At 41.3% G+C, this 18,690-nt stretch overlaps 1 protein-coding gene across 4 annotated transcripts in view; it reads left to right on the top strand.

Annotated features, from left to right (window-relative positions):
* Positions 1 to 18,690, top strand: part of WNK1 (WNK lysine deficient protein kinase 1) — a 95,779-nt gene that overhangs the window by 50,611 nt on the left and 26,478 nt on the right. For 2 of the 4 annotated variants that reach the window (XM_056508606.1, XM_056508613.1), the window contains exons 5-12: positions 2,947 to 3,035; positions 4,040 to 4,259; positions 4,477 to 4,813; positions 5,936 to 6,120; positions 14,744 to 14,815; positions 15,429 to 15,578; positions 16,650 to 17,123; positions 18,142 to 18,423. In XM_056508606.1, the coding sequence (XP_056364581.1) occupies positions 2,947 to 3,035; positions 4,040 to 4,259; positions 4,477 to 4,813; positions 5,936 to 6,120; positions 14,744 to 14,815; positions 15,429 to 15,578; positions 16,650 to 17,123; positions 18,142 to 18,423 (1,809 nt within the window). Of the gene's footprint in view, positions 1 to 2,946; positions 3,036 to 4,039; positions 4,260 to 4,476; positions 4,814 to 5,935; positions 6,121 to 11,019; positions 12,250 to 14,743; positions 14,816 to 15,428; positions 15,579 to 16,649; positions 17,124 to 18,141; positions 18,424 to 18,690 lie in introns of all 4 variants that reach the window. The other 2 variants (XM_056508630.1, XM_056508621.1) reach the window with 2 other exon arrangements.

Below are 18,690 nucleotides of genomic sequence, written 5' to 3'. Positions count from 1 at the left end.
GAAATAATGCTAGTGGGATTTGGCTGTTTATTTCCTAATGAATTGCCACTGGTGAATAGTACCAGTAGGTTAGGATTTGAGTTGTCCTGTGGTTCTTCTAAGGAGTTTGAGGACCAGGAGCAGCACGTAGGAATGTGACCACTTTGAGTGTGGTAAAACCAGAAAACACTGGCTTAACATTTCCTTGAGTGCCTTTGGGTTCAGAAACTGCTGAAGGTATGCTTGGCTGCCCAGCTCATGCACTCTTAAGAACACATCAAGGTTATGTGAACTTCAGGGCCTGACCTCCCTTGGGTTTCTGTGTGATGGCAGATGAAGGTGTATAGGCAGCTCTGGGTAGAAAAGATTTCACTGATTTGTTGATTTTTAATCTTTTATAGTACCCCTGTCTTGTTGTATAAAACAGTTCAACATTTCCATTCGTGCTTGCAGGAGGGAACAAAAGGGTTTGAAAAGCTGGTGATGTTCAGTATCTGGGGAGGGCTTGTCCAGAGCTGGAGAGGAGGCTTAGGCAGCCCTTCTCATGGACTGTGGAGCAGAGTGAGAAATAGGGAGCTGCTTGAACAAGGAATCCCATGTTGGTGTTAGACCCTAGTGTGATGTTTGCCCAGATTTTCTGGGGAGCAGTTGGAACATGGAAATTCTACTGGAGGAGGCTGGCAGGAGCTTCACTTTTTAACTAAACTCTTGGTTTGGAATTCCTAAAATGGGGTATTGTACAATGGTCCTCATGGAAAGGCCTGAAGATTTTGGACATGTGTTTAATTTCTTTCAGCAGTAAGAAATGCAGGGCAGCAGACTGAATTACTGATTTTAAAATCTATGCTTAGCTTTTAACTTTTTAGGCTCTGTGCAACAGCAGAGCATGTGGTACAATAATTAACAAGAAAATTCATATCCTGGCTTCATTAAGCTGATTTTTTTTTTTTTTGTACCAGTTGTCTTCATCATGTTAGCTTTTATTTTTCTGAAATGAGGTTGTCACAGATCTGACATCATCCTTCTGCTGTTGCAGTGTAAATGAATGTCAGTGCATGCTGCTATGCCTGAAACTTGAGCTATTTAGGAGACTTACATGTGTTAAACTTGGGCAAATTTAGATGGGAATATATGCAATAAGGAGTTGGGTGATTATTGCTTAGGTTATATATTTATACATGAGAGCATTTAATTATATATAGAAATATCTATACTCCATATATGAACCTGAACTTCTGGGACCATTTTAAATGAGGTCATAATGAAAGGTGGGCATCTTTGACAAGTCAGCTATATGAGCAGAGTTTTTTAAATCCCTTGAGAGTGGAGAAGCTCCAAGTGTCCTGTGTCCTGCTTGGAAGCTGGAGGTTTATGATAAGGCCTGGTTACAGTCTGAAACTTACCCATCCAAACTTGGGTCTGATCTTTTACCAGGGGCATTGATTTTTTGAGGCTTAATAGTCAGCAAAGCTTCTGAAAGCATTCAGCTAATGTTTACTGGCAGCCTATGTTTCAGTGCTTATTCTAGTCCCAGTAGAGTCTGCAGTTCTGTGAATTTCAATCACAAGGGTAAATTTTACACCAAAGAAGTAGATATAAGAGCATACTGGTTTTTTATCAAATAAATTGTTTCCTTCCTGTAGTGTGGGGTTTTTGTGTTGGCTTTTTTTTTTTTCTCCTTTAAGAACTCTGAGGACGGATTCAGTAGTTGCAAAGACTGGGGTTTAGGCTCAAACTTCTCTATTTCAAGGCTTGTTTCCTGCTAACAATAGAGGAATGGTGAAGGATTGTGTCTTGATGTCACCAGTATTTTATAGGATGTTGGGAGAAGTACTTTCTGTTAAGGGCACAAATCACTATGCTCATAATGGTATTTCATTTATTTCTGTACTTCAGAGCTGTGGTTTTCACTTTGTGTTTAGTTGTCATTCAGCAATGACACAGGGTCAGATGTATCAGGTGTATAATGGTTCAAGCTGAACAGCTTGAAAACTCAAGCTCTGTTCAAACATTTGAACAGCATGTCTTCATTCTCTCTCACTTTGCTGTCCAAAATACATTTTTAAAACTAAAGGCTGAATCAAGTCAAATTGGGTGCCAGATTTTGTTGTTGTGGACAATTAGCCCCAGAATATCACTTTTGGCCATGATTAAGTGATGAAGCTTGGCTCTCTGCCTGAAATGTTTTTCAGAATTCCCAGATGGTCACATATCATGGCATGCTTGTTTTGCTGCTTTGGGTGGCTGGTCTTATTTAGATTTTGTTTTGCTTTCCCCCTGTGGCTTTAGCATGTATTGAAAAAAAGGTTGCTTTGTGTTGTGGAAGGACTTTTGTACAGGCCTGTTTTGCTAAGCTTATCTCCCTGAACTCACAGCAGCAGTGATGCAGGATGTGGTTTAGGTGTAGTAGGCCTTTGGGGGAGAGCTAAGATACTGGAAGGTTTTGGTTTTTTTAGTTTTTGGGCTTTTTTTAACATTGAACAAGTCAGATCATCCTGGACTGAGGTTTTTTCCTGTAAAAAAAATTGCTTCATGTAATGGCAGATTGGAAGCATTTTGGGAAGCAACTGAATGTTTTCAAGACTATTAAATTAATCCTGTGGTTTCCTGCATTAGTGTTACATAGGAACTATTTCCTTCCATTCTCAGTCCTGTCTGTGTACTTCCCTCTAACCAGCACAACTTCCATGGAAACTAAACAGTTCTCCCATCATAACTTGAGGACCCAAGTGCCAATGCCTTCTGTTACAGAAATGTAGCAGGGAAATGGGAAGGGGTGTGTGTGAAATGTTTGCACACGTCCCCAGCAAACAAATGAACAGTAGTCCTGGTGTCAAACTTTGCCTTAATTTGCACTAGTTATTTAGGTCAGTTATCTAGAGAGTCAAAATAGGTAGTTTGTCAACACAATCAAAACTTAAATCAAATGGGCCTTGCAGTTTCTTAGTTGCTACTTGTGTGTTTCAGGGTGTCAAGCCAGCCAGCTTTGATAAAGTTGCAATCCCTGAAGTGAAGGAGATTATTGAGGGATGCATTCGGCAAAACAAGGGTGAAAGGTAAGTACTTGCTTTGCAGAAAAGGGATTGGCTGCTGTCTGAGTCCTTTATGTGTGACCATATCAAATCCAGTTAGTTCCTGGGGTCTTTGTTCTGGTGAAAGTTGGGAAACCAGTATTACTTCTGCAGCTTCTGTTCTTTGGTAGATTCTGATTCAGTGATTGTTCTACAGAATTAAGTGTCAGGAAAAGTGCAAATGCCATAGTAACCATCCATGACAGTTTATTCAGAAATTCTATGGCTTTTGTTAAAAATTTGCCCGTTCAGCGAAATAATCCTTCCAGGTTTCCAGGTGTTTGGATTGGTTGATTGGTTGGCTGTTCTGTAATCCTTTGGGATTTTTTGTCCCTTTGGTTCTGTTGGTATGACTGATTGTTTTGAGGACTCTTAATAAGTTTTAAATTCTTGCTGCTCATTTTATCCACATTTTCTGCAAGATGGCTTCTACTTCGGGTGGTTAACTTATACCATCACAGGAGATCTGTGACTGCTCTGATGGCTTGTTTGTGGGATTTGTTTTGTTTTCTGCAGCAACACATGGTTGTTGCTTACTGAATGTCTGATTTCAGGCCTCTGTCCACCCTCTAGCTGCCCTCTGTTCTCTTCAGAACTACTTTTGTTCATGGATGTTTAATCATCCCCTTTTACTACCTCTTGAAGTTTTATGTCTGATGGTGTTTCTGTGTATTTTTAGTTTCACTTCTTACTTTTAAACAGTTTAATATTTTTTTCTCATTTGATGTTAGTTTTGTTGCTGCACATCAGTTATTTCTTGCCATTTAGTTTAAACTGTTTACTCTGATGGTTAATGATATGCTTGTAAGTCTCTTTTGTACCTTCAGGACAAAGCTTCTAATTATGCCAAACAGAGTGCACATGAGGTGGTTCAAAACAGTATAAAATTTGGAGAATAAATCAGGGGAGCATCTGGCAAGGTTATTCCATAATATTTGATCAAGTCTTAATAATTGAATGTGCTTTCTGCATTCTTTCCCAATATCTAGATATGCTATTAAGGACCTTTTGAATCATGCTTTCTTCCAAGAAGAGACTGGAGTACGGGTAGAACTTGCAGAGGAAGATGATGGAGAAAAAATCGCCATTAAACTCTGGCTGCGAATTGAAGACATCAAAAAACTCAAGGGCAAATATAAAGATAATGAGGCAATAGAGTTTTCATTTGATTTGGAAAGAGATGTCCCAGAGGATGTAGCACAGGAAATGGTAAGTGCTGGTGGTCTGACAAAGCTGTGGAAGTAGTGCTGTTGTGTGACACTGAAGTGTTGCCTGTCAACCTCTGCTTTTGCCGTTACTGTCTAGAAGTAAATGGTTCAGAAGTGTGTAGATGAGAAGTTAGTGCCAGAAAGTGGTAGCTTTGTCATAGCACTTGGCCAGGGGCTGTCTGTGGCAGTGTGAATTCTGTCAATGTGTCCTCCTTCAGGTGGAGTCTGGCTATGTCTGTGAAGGGGATCACAAGACAATGGCGAAGGCTATCAAGGACAGGGTCTCTTTGATTAAGCGCAAGCGAGAGCAGCGCCAGTCGGTGCAAGAAGAACAGGAGAATATACTTCAGGAAGAAGGTAGTCAGAAGCAGCAGCTGGAGCAACAGCAGCCATCAAGTGCTTCCCATGCAGGGTCAAAGCATCCCCAGTCTGTCACTGGTACTACTCCTGTCCCCACTGCTTCAGCGTCGGTTTCTACACAAGTGGAGCCTGAAGAGCCGGAGGCTGATCAACACCAACAGCTGCAGTTCCAGCAACCCAGTATATCTGTTCTTTGTAAGTGCCTCAGTTGGTTTCTTTAGGAACTCTTGCACTTACACAGCTCCTCCCATTAGTCTTACACTTTTGGTGGGTACAGCAGTCAGTACCTTGAGATGATGCTGTCTGCCATTGCTGCTGCTGAAGAACAATAGGCCACTAGAAAGCACAGCAACGTGAGATGCATTCCTGTGGCTTAGCTGAGCCAAGGCTTGGCACAATTCACAGCCCAGTGTCTTAGCACAAAATGGTTTCTCTTTGTTTCAAGGCAATATACTGGATGAGCTAGGGCACCTAAAGCATGAACACGTGCCCTTGGTTTTGCTGCCCTCCTACAGGGACAGTATATTCTGGCCTAGTCTATATGGGGTATATTCTGTATGCTGTATACTGTATTCTAGTCTATAGAAGGCTGTATGCTCCTGCACCAGTGCAGATCAGGCTATTAAAACCACTTATTTGAATCCTGGTTAATGTATTTTTTAAGTGGAAATGAGATTAATCTACACGTAGTTCAGCTCATAATTTCCTTTCTGAAAGGTCTTAATTTTCTGTTTTACATACTGTACATGAAAAGATGAATTAATAATCCTGTCTTTTCCTCTTCTCCATGCCAGCATTTGAATCAGTATTTGAATAGTGATGGAAGATGACAACTTCCATATTAGAATGATAAAGTTCTGCTCTTTAGATAACAGGGATTTTAAATTGATTGTTGTGCCTAGTTCTCTGCTGTGCCTACACAGTACATCTGCCAGCCAGCACAACACACCTATTTTAAATGTCTGTAAAATTAAATAAAAATAATGATTATTAAATCTTGAAAGATCATTCATAACAATGTGGACTTTAGGTTTCTATTTCTAGTCTAGCCTTTTGTAGGAAGTGTAGTTTATTCTTAAATATCTTCCCAAAGAACTCCTGAAATGAGTAATTTTTTTCAGGGTTTTAGGGGAAGGCATAATGAAGGAAAACAAGATTTTAAATCAGCTTAAATATTACAAGAGGTAAAATGCTAATAAGAGTCCCCGTGACATGGCACAAATATCAATTTAATATTTGATCAATTATAGGATCTTTAAAATTTTTAATCCAGATCTCAGTTCTTGAAATGCAGATTTTTATCCTTAACTTTTGCAGCTGATGGAACAGTTGACAGTGGCCAGGGTTCATCTGTGTACACTGAGTCTGTGAGCAGTCAGCAGGCTGTGTCCTATGGCTCCCAGCTTGACCAGTCAGTCTCAAACACTGGAGTCCAGGGATACCCAGCTTCAGTTGGCCAAGTGCAGTCCCAGCAGCATGGAGGATACCAGCCACCTGCAGCGGTAAGCCAGACCTAACAGCACTGCAAATGCATGGAATTACTTGATTTTGTATGTTTGCTGAAAGGTGAGAATCAAGTCTGCCAGGCCATTTTCCACATGTTTTGTTTTGTATAGGATACAAATTCCACGTGGGAGGAGTTCAGGGGATTTTTTTGCAAGGTGACTGATTTTAGAGGGGGAGGGAAAAGTGCAAGAGCATCTTTGTCTTCAAGGCTTATATTTAATCTTGGCTGCAGTTAAGCAGAATGATGGCTTAGTTGTTTTTGTGAATGGAAGTAACATCCTCAGAACAAGACTACCTCATGAAAATAAGTTATTAATCTTGCTTGGGAAGGTGGTGTGTTTATGTGACTATGAAGTTACCAGGGATGAAGCTGCTGGTTTAGTTTGTAGAAGGGGTTAGAGTAATTGAAGCCACTATATGAAATTGCTGTGTATGTTCTGTGAGACTTTGATTACAGATATTGCAGGTAAGACTTTTTTTTAACTGTTACAGAATGTTGCATGTGAGAAGTCCAGACTGAAAAGACCCCACATCCTTGTTCCCAGTTTTATTTCTAGCTTGTGTTGATTTGCTCATCATGCGTATTCCTTTTCCCTGGAAAGTCTGCACTGGGCACAAATACTTTTCCTACTATGTTCATTTGTGTTGCCCTTTTATTTTGGTATGTTTTTTTCCTTGGTATGTTTTTAGATCTGAGTAAGACAGTCTGCATTCTAGCTCTGGAGTAGAACCTCTGCTACTTTTATATTGTTTTCAGTGGTTCCCTTGTTGCTTGTTTTTTACACAAATAAAAATCCAAGATTGAGGCAGACATTATGGTATAATGTAGTAATATCATAAAGGAGACACTTAAGATTGAGGGTCCTCACTTCTGCTGGTTTGTGGTTGTGGGCTTTATTACAGAATCACTGTGTAACTAGGATTTTGGCAAACAGGCTACTATCACCCACAATCAAAGCATCTCCCTCTTTTTCAAAGACACTTGACCTGAAGTATGTGGTACTGTTAGTCCTTGATGATGAGTTCTTAATCCCTCTAAACAAGCTGCTCTTCTGGGTAAGCCATATTTTGGTGTGTGGGCACATACTGGATCAGAAGCCATGTCACTCTCTGGGCATGGCTGGCTTCCAGGTTGAAATCTTTAGGGAGGAGGAGGGAGAACAAGCATATGATAGAGGAATAGCTAAGCTGCTTAATTTGCTGCAAAAAGGTGCTCATGCTGTATGATGACAGTGGTACCAGGAGGCTGACAGACTACAGGGACTACTAACCCTTTGTTGGGAAGGGGATGACATTATATGACATTATATTGACAACTGAAGAAATGGCCTTAAAAAGACTCACACAATGCAATTTGATCAGGACAAGAACAAGGTTCATGCTTAAACTGCAATAATCAGCTACACAACTACATAATGAGTAACCACTGGCTAGGCAGCCATTTTGCAAAATAAATTTTTTAAAAAGTCAGGGGTTATATTGGACCACAAGCTGGACATGGTCAAAAACATCATGCTGTCATAAAAAAGGCAAACATCCCATTATATGAAGTAGTAGTTCTGCTCTTGGTAAGTCTATCCTAGACACCTTGGTTGAATGAATTGGAGGATGGCTTGGGAGAAAATCCAGAGGAGAGTGTTAAAAAAATCCCTGGAGAAATACAGAAAATGTGATTTATGTGGGAAGACTGAAATAATTGAGTCTATACAAGATAAGCTTGAGAAGAGAGAAAGCTGTAAAAAGCTGCTGTGAAGTAACAGGAGGCTAATCAGATCACAACATTGTTGTTAAAATAAGGAGTGATAAGTCTAAATTGCAGCATGGAATTATTGTTTGGGAAGGGTTTTTTTTAATATTCAACAAAGATAGATAAGTATTGTAGTCTCCATCAGTGGAGATGTTTCTGAACTGAATTAGAATCAGCAATGATGTATAACTACTCCTGTCTTGGAATAGATGAAGATGTATTTAGTTAACCATTTGAGTTCTTTTCTACCTCTCTCCCAAATTTTTAATCAGTCTAGTAAGATTTCTCACAACAGAAATCTTGAAATCAGATCTCCCCTGAATATCTTGCTGTTTTCTCTCTGGAGATCTGCATTTGATTTTAATTAGCTATCTCCATAAGAAGTCTATACTGCCTCTTTAAAAACATCACATTTCCATCCACTTTAAAAACCCACAGCTAAACACAATACAACACCAAAAAGAAAAAGCAGTAACAAAACCTGTCAAACAAAAAAATGCAAAACCCACCTCAAAACTTTATTCTGTTTCTTCTGATTTGGTTGGATTTTGACCTGTGGCCTTCTGGATTGTGGCAAGATTAAAAAATCCAGATGCTTTTATTGGCCCAACATCTGGAAGATGCTTGGCTATGACTAATTTTACAGATTTTTCCACAGATTAAACCAGGTTTTTTCCACAATTCCTGTTGAAGAGGGAGTATGGTTTAAATTTTTATGGTAATGTTGCAGTTAATAAAGAGCCAGCTGCAACATTCAGTTCTCATAAAACAGGCAGAGGGCCTGCCCCAGTAGAAGAACTGGGTGATAGCTGTAAACACACATTCACTCTAAAAACTAATGAATGTTTGAAAGCTCATTAGTATCAAAATTTTTATTTGTCAGACTACCAGATCTTTGAGTACACACACTATGGGCTGTGTCTGTGACTCCAGAGAAAACATTCTCTGTCTGATCTGCCTTCTACATGTTTCTCATAAGGGTGCCAGGGAGCTTTCCACACTGCTCAGTAACCTAAGGCAAACTGGGCTCCCCAGAGGTGCACACAGCCTGTTCCCAGTGTGTCTTGGCATTCATTCAGCATTCTCATATCTTGTGGTATCACATATTAGTCAATATTGGGCCTTCCATTGTGTGTCTTCATTTATTTTCTACCTCATTATAGTTTTTGCTGGTTTTGTTATTACTTTTTTTTTTTTTTTTTAAGTATTCAATTCTTAACTTTTGTTTTCCTCCTTTAGCTTCAACGTGGTCGTAGCATGTCAGTTTGTGTCCCCCACCTTCCTGCTCTTCCCTGTATGTCCTGCATCCCTCTCAGTGCTCCTTGCACCCCACCACCAGTGCTGTCTGCACCTCTTTCTCCTTTCTGCCTTCGGACTGTCCCTGAAGAAACCTTTGCAGAAAAGCTTTCTAAAGCCTTGGAAAGTGTCCTGCCCATGCACTCTGCCTCTCCACGCAAGCATCGACGCTCCAGCCTGCCCTCCCTCTCTGTCAGTCCTGTATGTGTTACCATTTGCCTCCTGGCACAGTAAGATAAGTTATCATTAAATACATCCTGTGCTCTGGGCATTTTTCAAGGGAGAAATTGAAGAGTCAATTCCTTCTACTGTGCTGCTGGAATGTTGATTTTATTATTTTTATTTATTTCTATGAAGCAGTACATGTAAACATTATCAAACAGTGGCTGACTGCTTGTTTCTTGTGTTTTAGGATAGTATAAATGTAAATTACCCACTTGTACCACAGAAGGTAAAGGGAAGACTAGTTCTTATTACCCAAAGTCAGGAGACTTGTTTTTCAACTTCAAGTAAACAGTGAATGTTAATTTAGCCCTGCACAAAACAACCAGCTTTTAAGGCCTGGTTGCTGTTGTTGCTTATTCTTAAAGCTTTGGCTAGCTGTGATACTGATATTAGATATTCAGAATATGAATACTTTTGAGGCTTTTTTTGTAAATTCTTATCAGAAATGCCACTTCAACTGCTTCTTAATGGGAAGAAACAGTAGTTTCGTGTTTCTTAGAAAGTCAGATGCAAAGATAACGTACAATAGAGGAGGTAGTTGCTTTTCCATTTTGAGCTTCAGTTTACACAAAGCAAGTTTTGAGAAGCATTTTTGTGTAAATGAAGTAAGTGGAACCAGGTTTAGAATACAGGAAAGGTACTTCATCTGTAGGACCTTCTCATTAGTGTCAGTCAATATGGAAATTTGCTGCTGCTTTTCCGGACAAAAGAGGCTGGGGAGAAAGTAAACAATGTGGAAACAGCAACTAGAAAAAGTCATAAATGCCATTTGTCTTGGACAATATATTTACTACTGACTCCTACAAGGTTTTTTTCCATGTGGGAAGAGAATACATTGTCTCTGTGCATACTGCAGGCAGACACGAAAAGATGTAAAATTACTAAATTGTTTGATGTTCTTACATAGAACTCTCTTTAGTGAATTATTCCCTACAACTCTTAAATAAGATGAGCCTCATCTGAAGTGGTACTTCAGATGGAGTGGAATTGTCTGAGGACTCTGCTGTTCCGAAACCTGTGAATGTTTTATTATCCCGGCAATGTTTCAATGAGTGCTGGTTTTCTATATTAAAGGTATGATCGTAAGTGATTAAATGGTCAATTTTGTCTTACAAAAGGTTTCTTTTTAGCTTTTTGGATAGCATACAGGACACACTAGCACTGTGTTTTTGTATTGGAAAATACTAACATCTAATGTCATCTTCTAAGTGCAAATCAGAGGCTCTGCATTGTTGTTGCTCTCAAGTTCTGAATTTCTTATTCCACATATGGCAGTGACCTCAGGGGTTGATTGGATTTCAAGCTCTGATCACAATGGATAGGCCATGACAATAAGTCTCATTCCATTGTCAGGAGCAAAATCTGTTTGTTTTTGTGAACTATTGGAATTGAACTGGAAAAGCAGCTCTAACACCAGCAAATGTTCCCAATTGTAACTATGCCTGCCATGGATGTATTTAATGGATATTTACAACTCACCTAAATTTCCTAAGTACTGTATGTTTTTGACCATGAATTGAGTATGAATTCTATAAAGTTACTTCGCAGAACTGCCTAGTGAACTGTGCATGTTGATGTGCTTTCACTTTTAATGTATGAATTACCTGTCTTGTTCATGTCAATACAGCCTCAGCATCCTCGTGGGGGAACACCACCGTTCCCAGATTCACAGATATTTTTCCCAAACGTTCATGAACGGCCGGTGTCTTTCTCGCCACCACCTGTCTGCCCGCCGAAGGTGGCGATTGCTCAGCGGCGCAAGAGCACTTCATTTTTGGAAGCCCAAACTTGCCACTTCCAGCCATTGCTGAAGACTGGCCAGAGTTTAGTTCCACCTGGTGGTAGTCCCACCAATTGGACTCCAGAGGCATTTGTCATGCTGGGCACAGCAGCTCAGAGAGTCGCTGGAGAGCCTCTGCATGTGCAAGTTAATCCTGTGTTTGAGCAAGCTCCTGTCCACAGTGACTATAGATCTGGACCAACACCTCCAGAGGATGCTCACTACAGGATGCATCCAGAAGCTGTATATTTGGTGGGCATGCACTATCCATCACAGGTATCGGAGCAGTATGATCGAGTAGCTTTTACCTCTCACGCGACCGAACAGCATTTGAAGCAGGTCTCTGAGTCAAACCATGGGCAAGGTGGTCCTCCACAAAGCTCTGTGTTCGACTTGCAATCGGGGCAGACATACCTGGCAAGACACGTTCAGAACCTGAGGCTGGATTCTGGGGTGGGTCCCCTTTCTCCATTATCCAGTGTTTCAGCTCCCCTGAGTGCAGAGCCAGCTCAGATGACGTTCCACCAGGTGTTTGTTCCGCACTCGGCCCCGGCTGTGCTCTCTCACAGTGCTGATGGCAGAGCCAGCTGTGTCTTTGAGTTCCATGTGCACACACAGAGCTCTGCTCCGGCAGAAGGGGCGGCTTTGCCCCCACGGGCCTACAGGAGTCGCCGGGGCTCCGTGGAGAGCAGCCAAGAGGAGTCCAGCCAAGGCGTAGGGTCGCATGGTCGGCTGCAGCCTGTGACAGAGGAGCAGTGTAACTATCTTGGTGCTGGGGTAGCGGGTCCCAGAGGGGGCTCTGCCAGGCGCAGCTGGCCAGAAGGAAGCCCAGAGTACTCCAGTGATTCCTCACAGCTGACTTCCTCTGACACTGGTGATTTCCAGTCTCCTCCCCCTACAGGGGGATCATCTTCTGCTTTTGGTTCAGACTTCTCATTGCCCATTGTTCAGCTGCCCCAGAAGGTGTTGCAAGAGTCGCAGCTCTTCATCTGCTTCCCCCAGGGAGCCTCAACTCAGCAGGCCTTGTCCACCTCGCTTTCATCAGGACCACCTGCATCCTATCCTCAGGTTACAGGAGCAAAGCCTTCCACAATTTCACTGCTTTTTATAAGTCACAGTAAAAGGGAAACCTTGCTTTTAGACCTGCTCCATGTGGTTCTAAGAATTAGCATTTGTGGGGGTGTCTTTCCACCGAGTCTATACTAGGATCTCTTTAACTTAACCAGGTTGCTATGACATAATGAGGCATTAGCAACCATTACGTCTGTGTTCAGATTTGGCTGAAATATTGGTAGGGCTTTTGTGTTGAAAGTAAAAAACGGTCAGTATTCCTCCTGGGACTGGCTGTTCTTTTGGTGAGAGATTGCAGGAGTACCAAACTGGCTTTTAAACAGTCATTTTAATGAAATGTATCTTCTCCACAGTTAGAATCAGCAGTGGTAGTACAACTTGCTTTGTGTTTCTGCTGCTGCTCTTTAGCCATTTTAATGTGTTTATTTGAGGTTGAAATTTCATACAAATAATGTTTCATTAGACAACAAGGTTATTTTGGTGACTGTCCAAAATGCAAGAGCTTTTTCTAGACTTGGGGAAACTGAGAGGGAAGAAAGGAATGAAGGAGCTGTTCATATGTGTACATGGATTTGGAAATGTATTTGTTGAAGAAGCTAAACAGTTTGAGTAGTTAATTAATGGCAAATCAACTACTAGTTGGTATTGCCACCCTGTAAGCCTTATGTGGTGTCCTTTTAAATAGCAAAATTAGAGGCCTGAAGCTTAGTTTGGAGATGTGTGTTTTATCAGCATATGTGGTATTTGCATTTGCAATGGTCGCTTTTCTGTACACTGTGAGGTGTGTGTCTATATACATTGTGTCTGCACTCCTAGTCTGAAGTCTCATAACTTTTTGTGAAAAGAGAGGGTTTACTTTAAGTAGACTTCTCTCTTACCTATTTTCTCCTTGGAATTGGAGGCTTTGACATTTTAGTTACTGGAGTATTAGCAACTTTGGGATTTGTGTGAAGGAGAATAATTTTCCTGTCTGTGTTAAGATCAAGAGCTCAGTATTTAAGGCTTTCTGTAAGGGATGTTAAAGGTGTTTTAGTAAAACATTTAGTAAAGCTGGAACAGCTTTCATCACTAGTCTAATGGATAGCAATTGCTGTGCTGTAGAGATTGTAGAATGAATCTCCTACTCAAGAACTTTGAAAACTATGTGGAGATTTTTTCTCCATAAACCTTTGTTAAACTCAGGAGGTAAATTGAGATGGATATGAAATACATCTGGAAAACAAAAACAAAACAAAAAAACCAAAAAAAACAAAAACAAACAAAAAAAAAAACAAACAAAAAAAAAGAGGTCACTTGTTTGGGAGAATATAAGTTCTGGAATCTTTTACCTAATTCATTAGAAGATTAGAATTTGAAACCCTAACTGAGTCCATGTCAGCATATTGCAGCATGTTACAGGAGTGGGATGTAGCACATGTGTAGATCCTAGCAAGGAAGGGCCTGAAGCTTCTGAAACAGCAAAGAAAAAAATGGTTCTCTTCATTGGCAGTCTCCTTTCCCCACAGTTTCCATAATTAGAAAAGTATGGAATTTTAACAGACTTGTTCCTAATGAGCTTCTGCAAGCAGAATGATCACAACATTAAGGACTTTTCATAGATACTTCTGGTATGATACATATACACCAGATAATGCTTTTTACAAAGGCAGTTCACCCAAGTGGTACATGCTCAGGGAACTCACCTTGAGGTCTTTGTCTGGTTCTCTCCCAGAAGCTCATAAAGAAATACAGTTGTTACAAAAACAATAATACAGATCCTGGGATCTGATAAAAAATTTCAGCCACAAAAATAATAATGAAAATCCATTCCATTTTCCACTGCATCTTCCACATTCATTTGTATGTCACTCATCCATTTTTTTCGTTGCTTACTCGAAAATTCTGTCTCAGCTAGAGTGTGAACCCTCATATTCCTCCATATCTGATTCTTGTAGCCTTTGAATGGTAGTGACTCTGGGAATGATTATTAGCCTGTGTTTTGACATGCCTCTCAAAGAAAACTCATTACATTTATGTGTACTGGTAACTTTGAAAATGGTCTAGAATTCTGTATATCTTCGTGCTTGGCTTTTTTATGGCTAGTTTTATGTCCATGTAGCCTCCTTTTATTGCCCCACCTGGTTGTGTTTAGAGCACATGTAAAGGTACAACTTAATGCATCTATTTCCAGTTACCATACCAGGGCATCCTGCTCTTAAAGCATCACCAGTGGAAGAAGAAGCTGGTAGGCTGATCTGTCTCATGTTGAGGGGCATGTGGGTTGCAGAGTTTTTTTTGAGTTGGTTATTTTGGAAGACTGAAAATGACGTTCAGAACTCCTCCAGATCACTCTGCTTTGTTCTGGTTGTCGTAATGAAATTTGGCCTGAAGGACAATTTGTCCATGAGGACAAGCTAGAAACCTATTCCAACCAGATCATTCCAGGCAGAAATTATTTTAACTGCCTGCAGCAGAAACCATGTAGTTTTTCTCAGCTGATTCTCTTTTTGTTTCCCTTCAGACACAGGTGCAAGGCCAGCCAGGCTCAAGCAATGCATCGGTGCCATCCCAGCCCACTCAACACACTCAGCAGGTAAGATCACAGTTCCTAAACTCACAACCAAAGTACTCACAGTATGGAATTTGGATGACTCTTTTAAGAGCAATTGACTGTCTCTGTCACCATCTGACCTGTAGTTTTGCTGCAAAGGAAACCTCTGGTTCTCACCCAGTCTAACATGCTATGAGATGCACATTGACTTTGAGATTTATTTTAAAAATCATATTAATGCTTGTTTACCCATGACTGTCTTCCTCAACTTCCACCTGAATTTGCAAAGGTGGTCCTGTTCAAGGAGAGACATGTCAGGATTTGCAGATTAGACTGTCTAGACAGGCAGACTTTTTTCTTACAATTTCTTCTATCTGGAAATCTGATCTGCAACATTCTGTTAGGTGCCTTGTCTTTCTTTATAGAATCTTCATTCTTGGTTTCACAGGTGAGAGAATTCTCTTGCAAGATTTGGTGTCAATAATAGAATTTATTAGTAATGCTAATAAGTAACTGCTGGAGCTTGACTGACTTAGCATCTTGTGAAGAACCACGATATCACTTAGGAGAGAGTAAAAAGCAGAATTTAAGTAGGATGTGCTTTAAAAAACCTCTGTTGGGGAGTAATACAGCTTTTTCCTTTTTCATGCTGCAGAGTGCACAGCAGCCAGCCTCTTCCCAACAGCCTGGACAATACCAGCTGCAACAGCCCTCAGTTTCTGCCAGCACCACTCCTGCACAAACTGTCTCTCAAACTCAAACTTCACAGGTCATGCCAATGCCTCAGGCAGCAGCTGGGACACAGGTAAACAAAATTCTTTCTAGCAGAAGATTTTTTTTTCTTCTTCTTCTTCACCACAGCTGGTAGATTCAATATGCTGCAGCTTTCACTTTTGTCATCTTTCCTCATGGTTTCAAAACATTCATCCAAACAAAAGTATTTTTACTATATTATACAAGAGTATTATACTATAACTGTCAGTTTTGTTGGAAAATATGTTGAAAACCCTTGTACACGTGGTATAGTTGTGAGTAATTTGAGGGAGGAGAACACTTCCATGCACAAAGATCTTTAAATTGTCAAAAATATCAGGAGACATATTGATGAATGGTGTGTTGTGAACTGATGTTCAGGAACTTGTCATTTCTCTGTTTCCCATCCACTGTCTATCTTCTGCACCATTACATGTGTAAAACATATTCAGTTATTTAGGTAGTGAACTATAGGACTCCTTTCTTCATTCTGTCATCTTCCTTAATCAGCTCTTCTCCTTTACTTCCTGATCAAGAAGCTTCTGTTACTGAATATTGCTTCATTTTGGCTCATATCTCTGTTGAACGTGTGAGCCGCAATTTTATTTTTTAAATTATTGTTTTGTTGCTCGTTCATCTAAACTGCCTTTCCAGTTGCATCGTTTGCTGGCTTTAATTGACATATTCCCTGCCATTCTCTGAATGCTGGCACAGTGGATTTTGATTCTCCTTTGCTTTAGTCCCCATACTCAAAGCTGACAAAGATTTGTTGTAAGATTTGCACTTCTTTGCTGTAAGAAGGCAGGCTTGGGGACAGAGTTGAGGGGAATTTGATTCTGTTTATGCACAAATCAGTGCTTCAGGGTATTCAAATGTTGCTCTTTCACCCTCTGTGGGTGTCTGTTTCAAGAACCCGTTGAGTTCTTCAAGGGAAGTGATGCAAAGTGAGGACTGTTTGGAACTCCAGCCAGCTTCCCAGCCACTCTGCCAACTGTGCTCCCCAGCCACTTTAACAGAGTGCTGTAACTTGAATAATGCTTTCTTTGACTAATGTGTAAAACTCTGCTTTCCGCAACCCTGCTTTAAAAAAAAAAATCTATCTCTATTTTCTTTACCTCCCCAGCTTCCTGTTTCCCAACCAGTGTCGATCATCCAAGGCGAGCCTCAATTACCTGTTGCAGCATCTTCTCTCCCTCAGCCTTCAGTTGCCCCATCAGTCCCCATTGGCTCTCATTTTCTCCCCGTGGGACAGGCTTTGCCAACTTCCGTGGTTCCCCAGTTCCCAGTGTCTCAGTTGCCTGTAGCAGCTCCTCATGTGACAGTGGCTCAGCCAGGTTTCCAGTCACTGCCCATTTCAATGGCAGCTGGCATGAATCAGCCACTGCTCACGCTGGCCACGTCTGCTGCGGCAGCTGCTGTTCCTGTAGGACCAAGCCTTGTCCCTAGCCAGCTCCCCACACTGATGCAGCCTGTGGCTCAGCTGCCCAGCCAGGTTCTCCCACAGCTCCTGCAGCCGACTGTCCAGGCCGTGGGATTGCCAGTCAGCATTGGACAAGCTGCTGAAGCTTCACTTCCTGCTGGAGATGCTCTTTACCAGGTATTGTTGCAAGCCAGCAGACCTTCTCCACATTTTTGCCCGTTTCTCTAAGGTACCAGACCTGAGCTGTGTGCCCTGGCCAGCTCACTTCTCATATGGGAGCCATTAAGCCACTAGGATAAATCCTGTTGTGCGGTAAAGAACCATTTTAAGGAGGAAAGAAGAGAAAAAAACTCCCTGGACAACCAGGCATTTTGAATTTTTTATATTTGGCACTGGAATTTGTCTAAAATGACAGAATCATAATGTAGGGCTTTGTTCCACCACTGTGTGAGAGAGGACAGCTATATATTCATTAGATCTGTCAGCTTGGGGAAAAAGAAAATAAGAAATTGTAATTTTGAAAATAGGAGATGTGTGTTGGAAAGAAAATCAATGGCAGCATCTTCAACAGTGTCAGTATTTCATTCCAAGTTTGGAAAGGGGTGGGACACAGAATTCATAGAAATCAGTCAGGCAGCTGGATCTTGGATGTGACGTAAGTACCTGATGCTGGTTGTGAACTGCTGGACTGGTGGGCACAGACTGCTTCAGCAGCTTGGATATCACTCACTGTAAAAAGTGGCAACCTGAATAATAATAAATGTGTTCCTTGTTTCTGGGTCAGCTCATTACAAGAGGACCGGAAGAACACAAGAGTGTTGTTGCTGTTTATTCTCAAGAATCAGCAGCAGTTGTATAACATCTGAGCCATAGTTGTTCAGCCTGAAAATTCTTCAAGCTCATTTCTAATCTCAGGCTTTAAAATCATAAGCTGTATAGGCAGCTGTGAGAGTTGGGAGATGGAGATTGTTTTGCCTAGGACTTGGGACTGTGAGTGGGAATTTGCTTGTTCAGGCATGGTGACTTGCATGCTGGCTGCATGAGCAGTTTGCTCCACTTTGGGAAGATTTTGGGAGTGCCTGAACAAGTACTGAAGGTTGGAACGTGCCTCTGGAACTGGTATTTTTTAAGTCACTGTCTTGTTTCCTAATTAACTCTGCCATTCACTGACTTGATTCCCTCATTTCTGTTCTAGGGCTTCCCATCTCGGCTGGCACCGCAGTACCCAGGGGACTCGAACGTTGCACCTTCCTCAGCTGTGGCCTCTGCCAGCATTCCTTCTGCTGTGCTGTCCCCTCCCTTGCCCACAGATGCAATGGCCCAGTCAGGCTACCTTGCTCCTGTTGTGCAGCCATACGGGGAGCAGAATGTTTTAGTTTCCATGAGCAGCCTGGGAGGACAGGTTCAGGTGCCCCAGCCTCCTGTGAGTTTAGCACAACAGGCCTCATCTGCCTCCTCACAGCAGGCAGTCGTGGAGGTAAATATATGGAATATAATGTAACAAGAGATTTTGGATGTTTGACTCCTGCAGCAGTGTATATCTGTGGGGAACTAATCCCTTCTTGTGCTTGTCTTCAGTTGGAAGTTAATATTTCAAATTACCTTTTTCTTACAGCAGAATGTCATGCCAATGTGGGGACCTTGTTGCCACTGGTTGTTCTGTTGGGAAGTGAGTGTGCATCCTGCAGGCAAAAAGCAGTAAAACACTTCACTTCTTGCTAGTACTGTAGACCATTTTTGCCAT

This window comes from Oenanthe melanoleuca, chromosome 1A (genome assembly GCF_029582105.1).
Source record: "Oenanthe melanoleuca isolate GR-GAL-2019-014 chromosome 1A, OMel1.0, whole genome shotgun sequence".
In the NCBI taxonomy this organism is placed as follows: domain Eukaryota; kingdom Metazoa; phylum Chordata; class Aves; order Passeriformes; family Muscicapidae; genus Oenanthe; species Oenanthe melanoleuca.
This window is presented reverse-complemented; position numbering and strand designations above follow the sequence as displayed.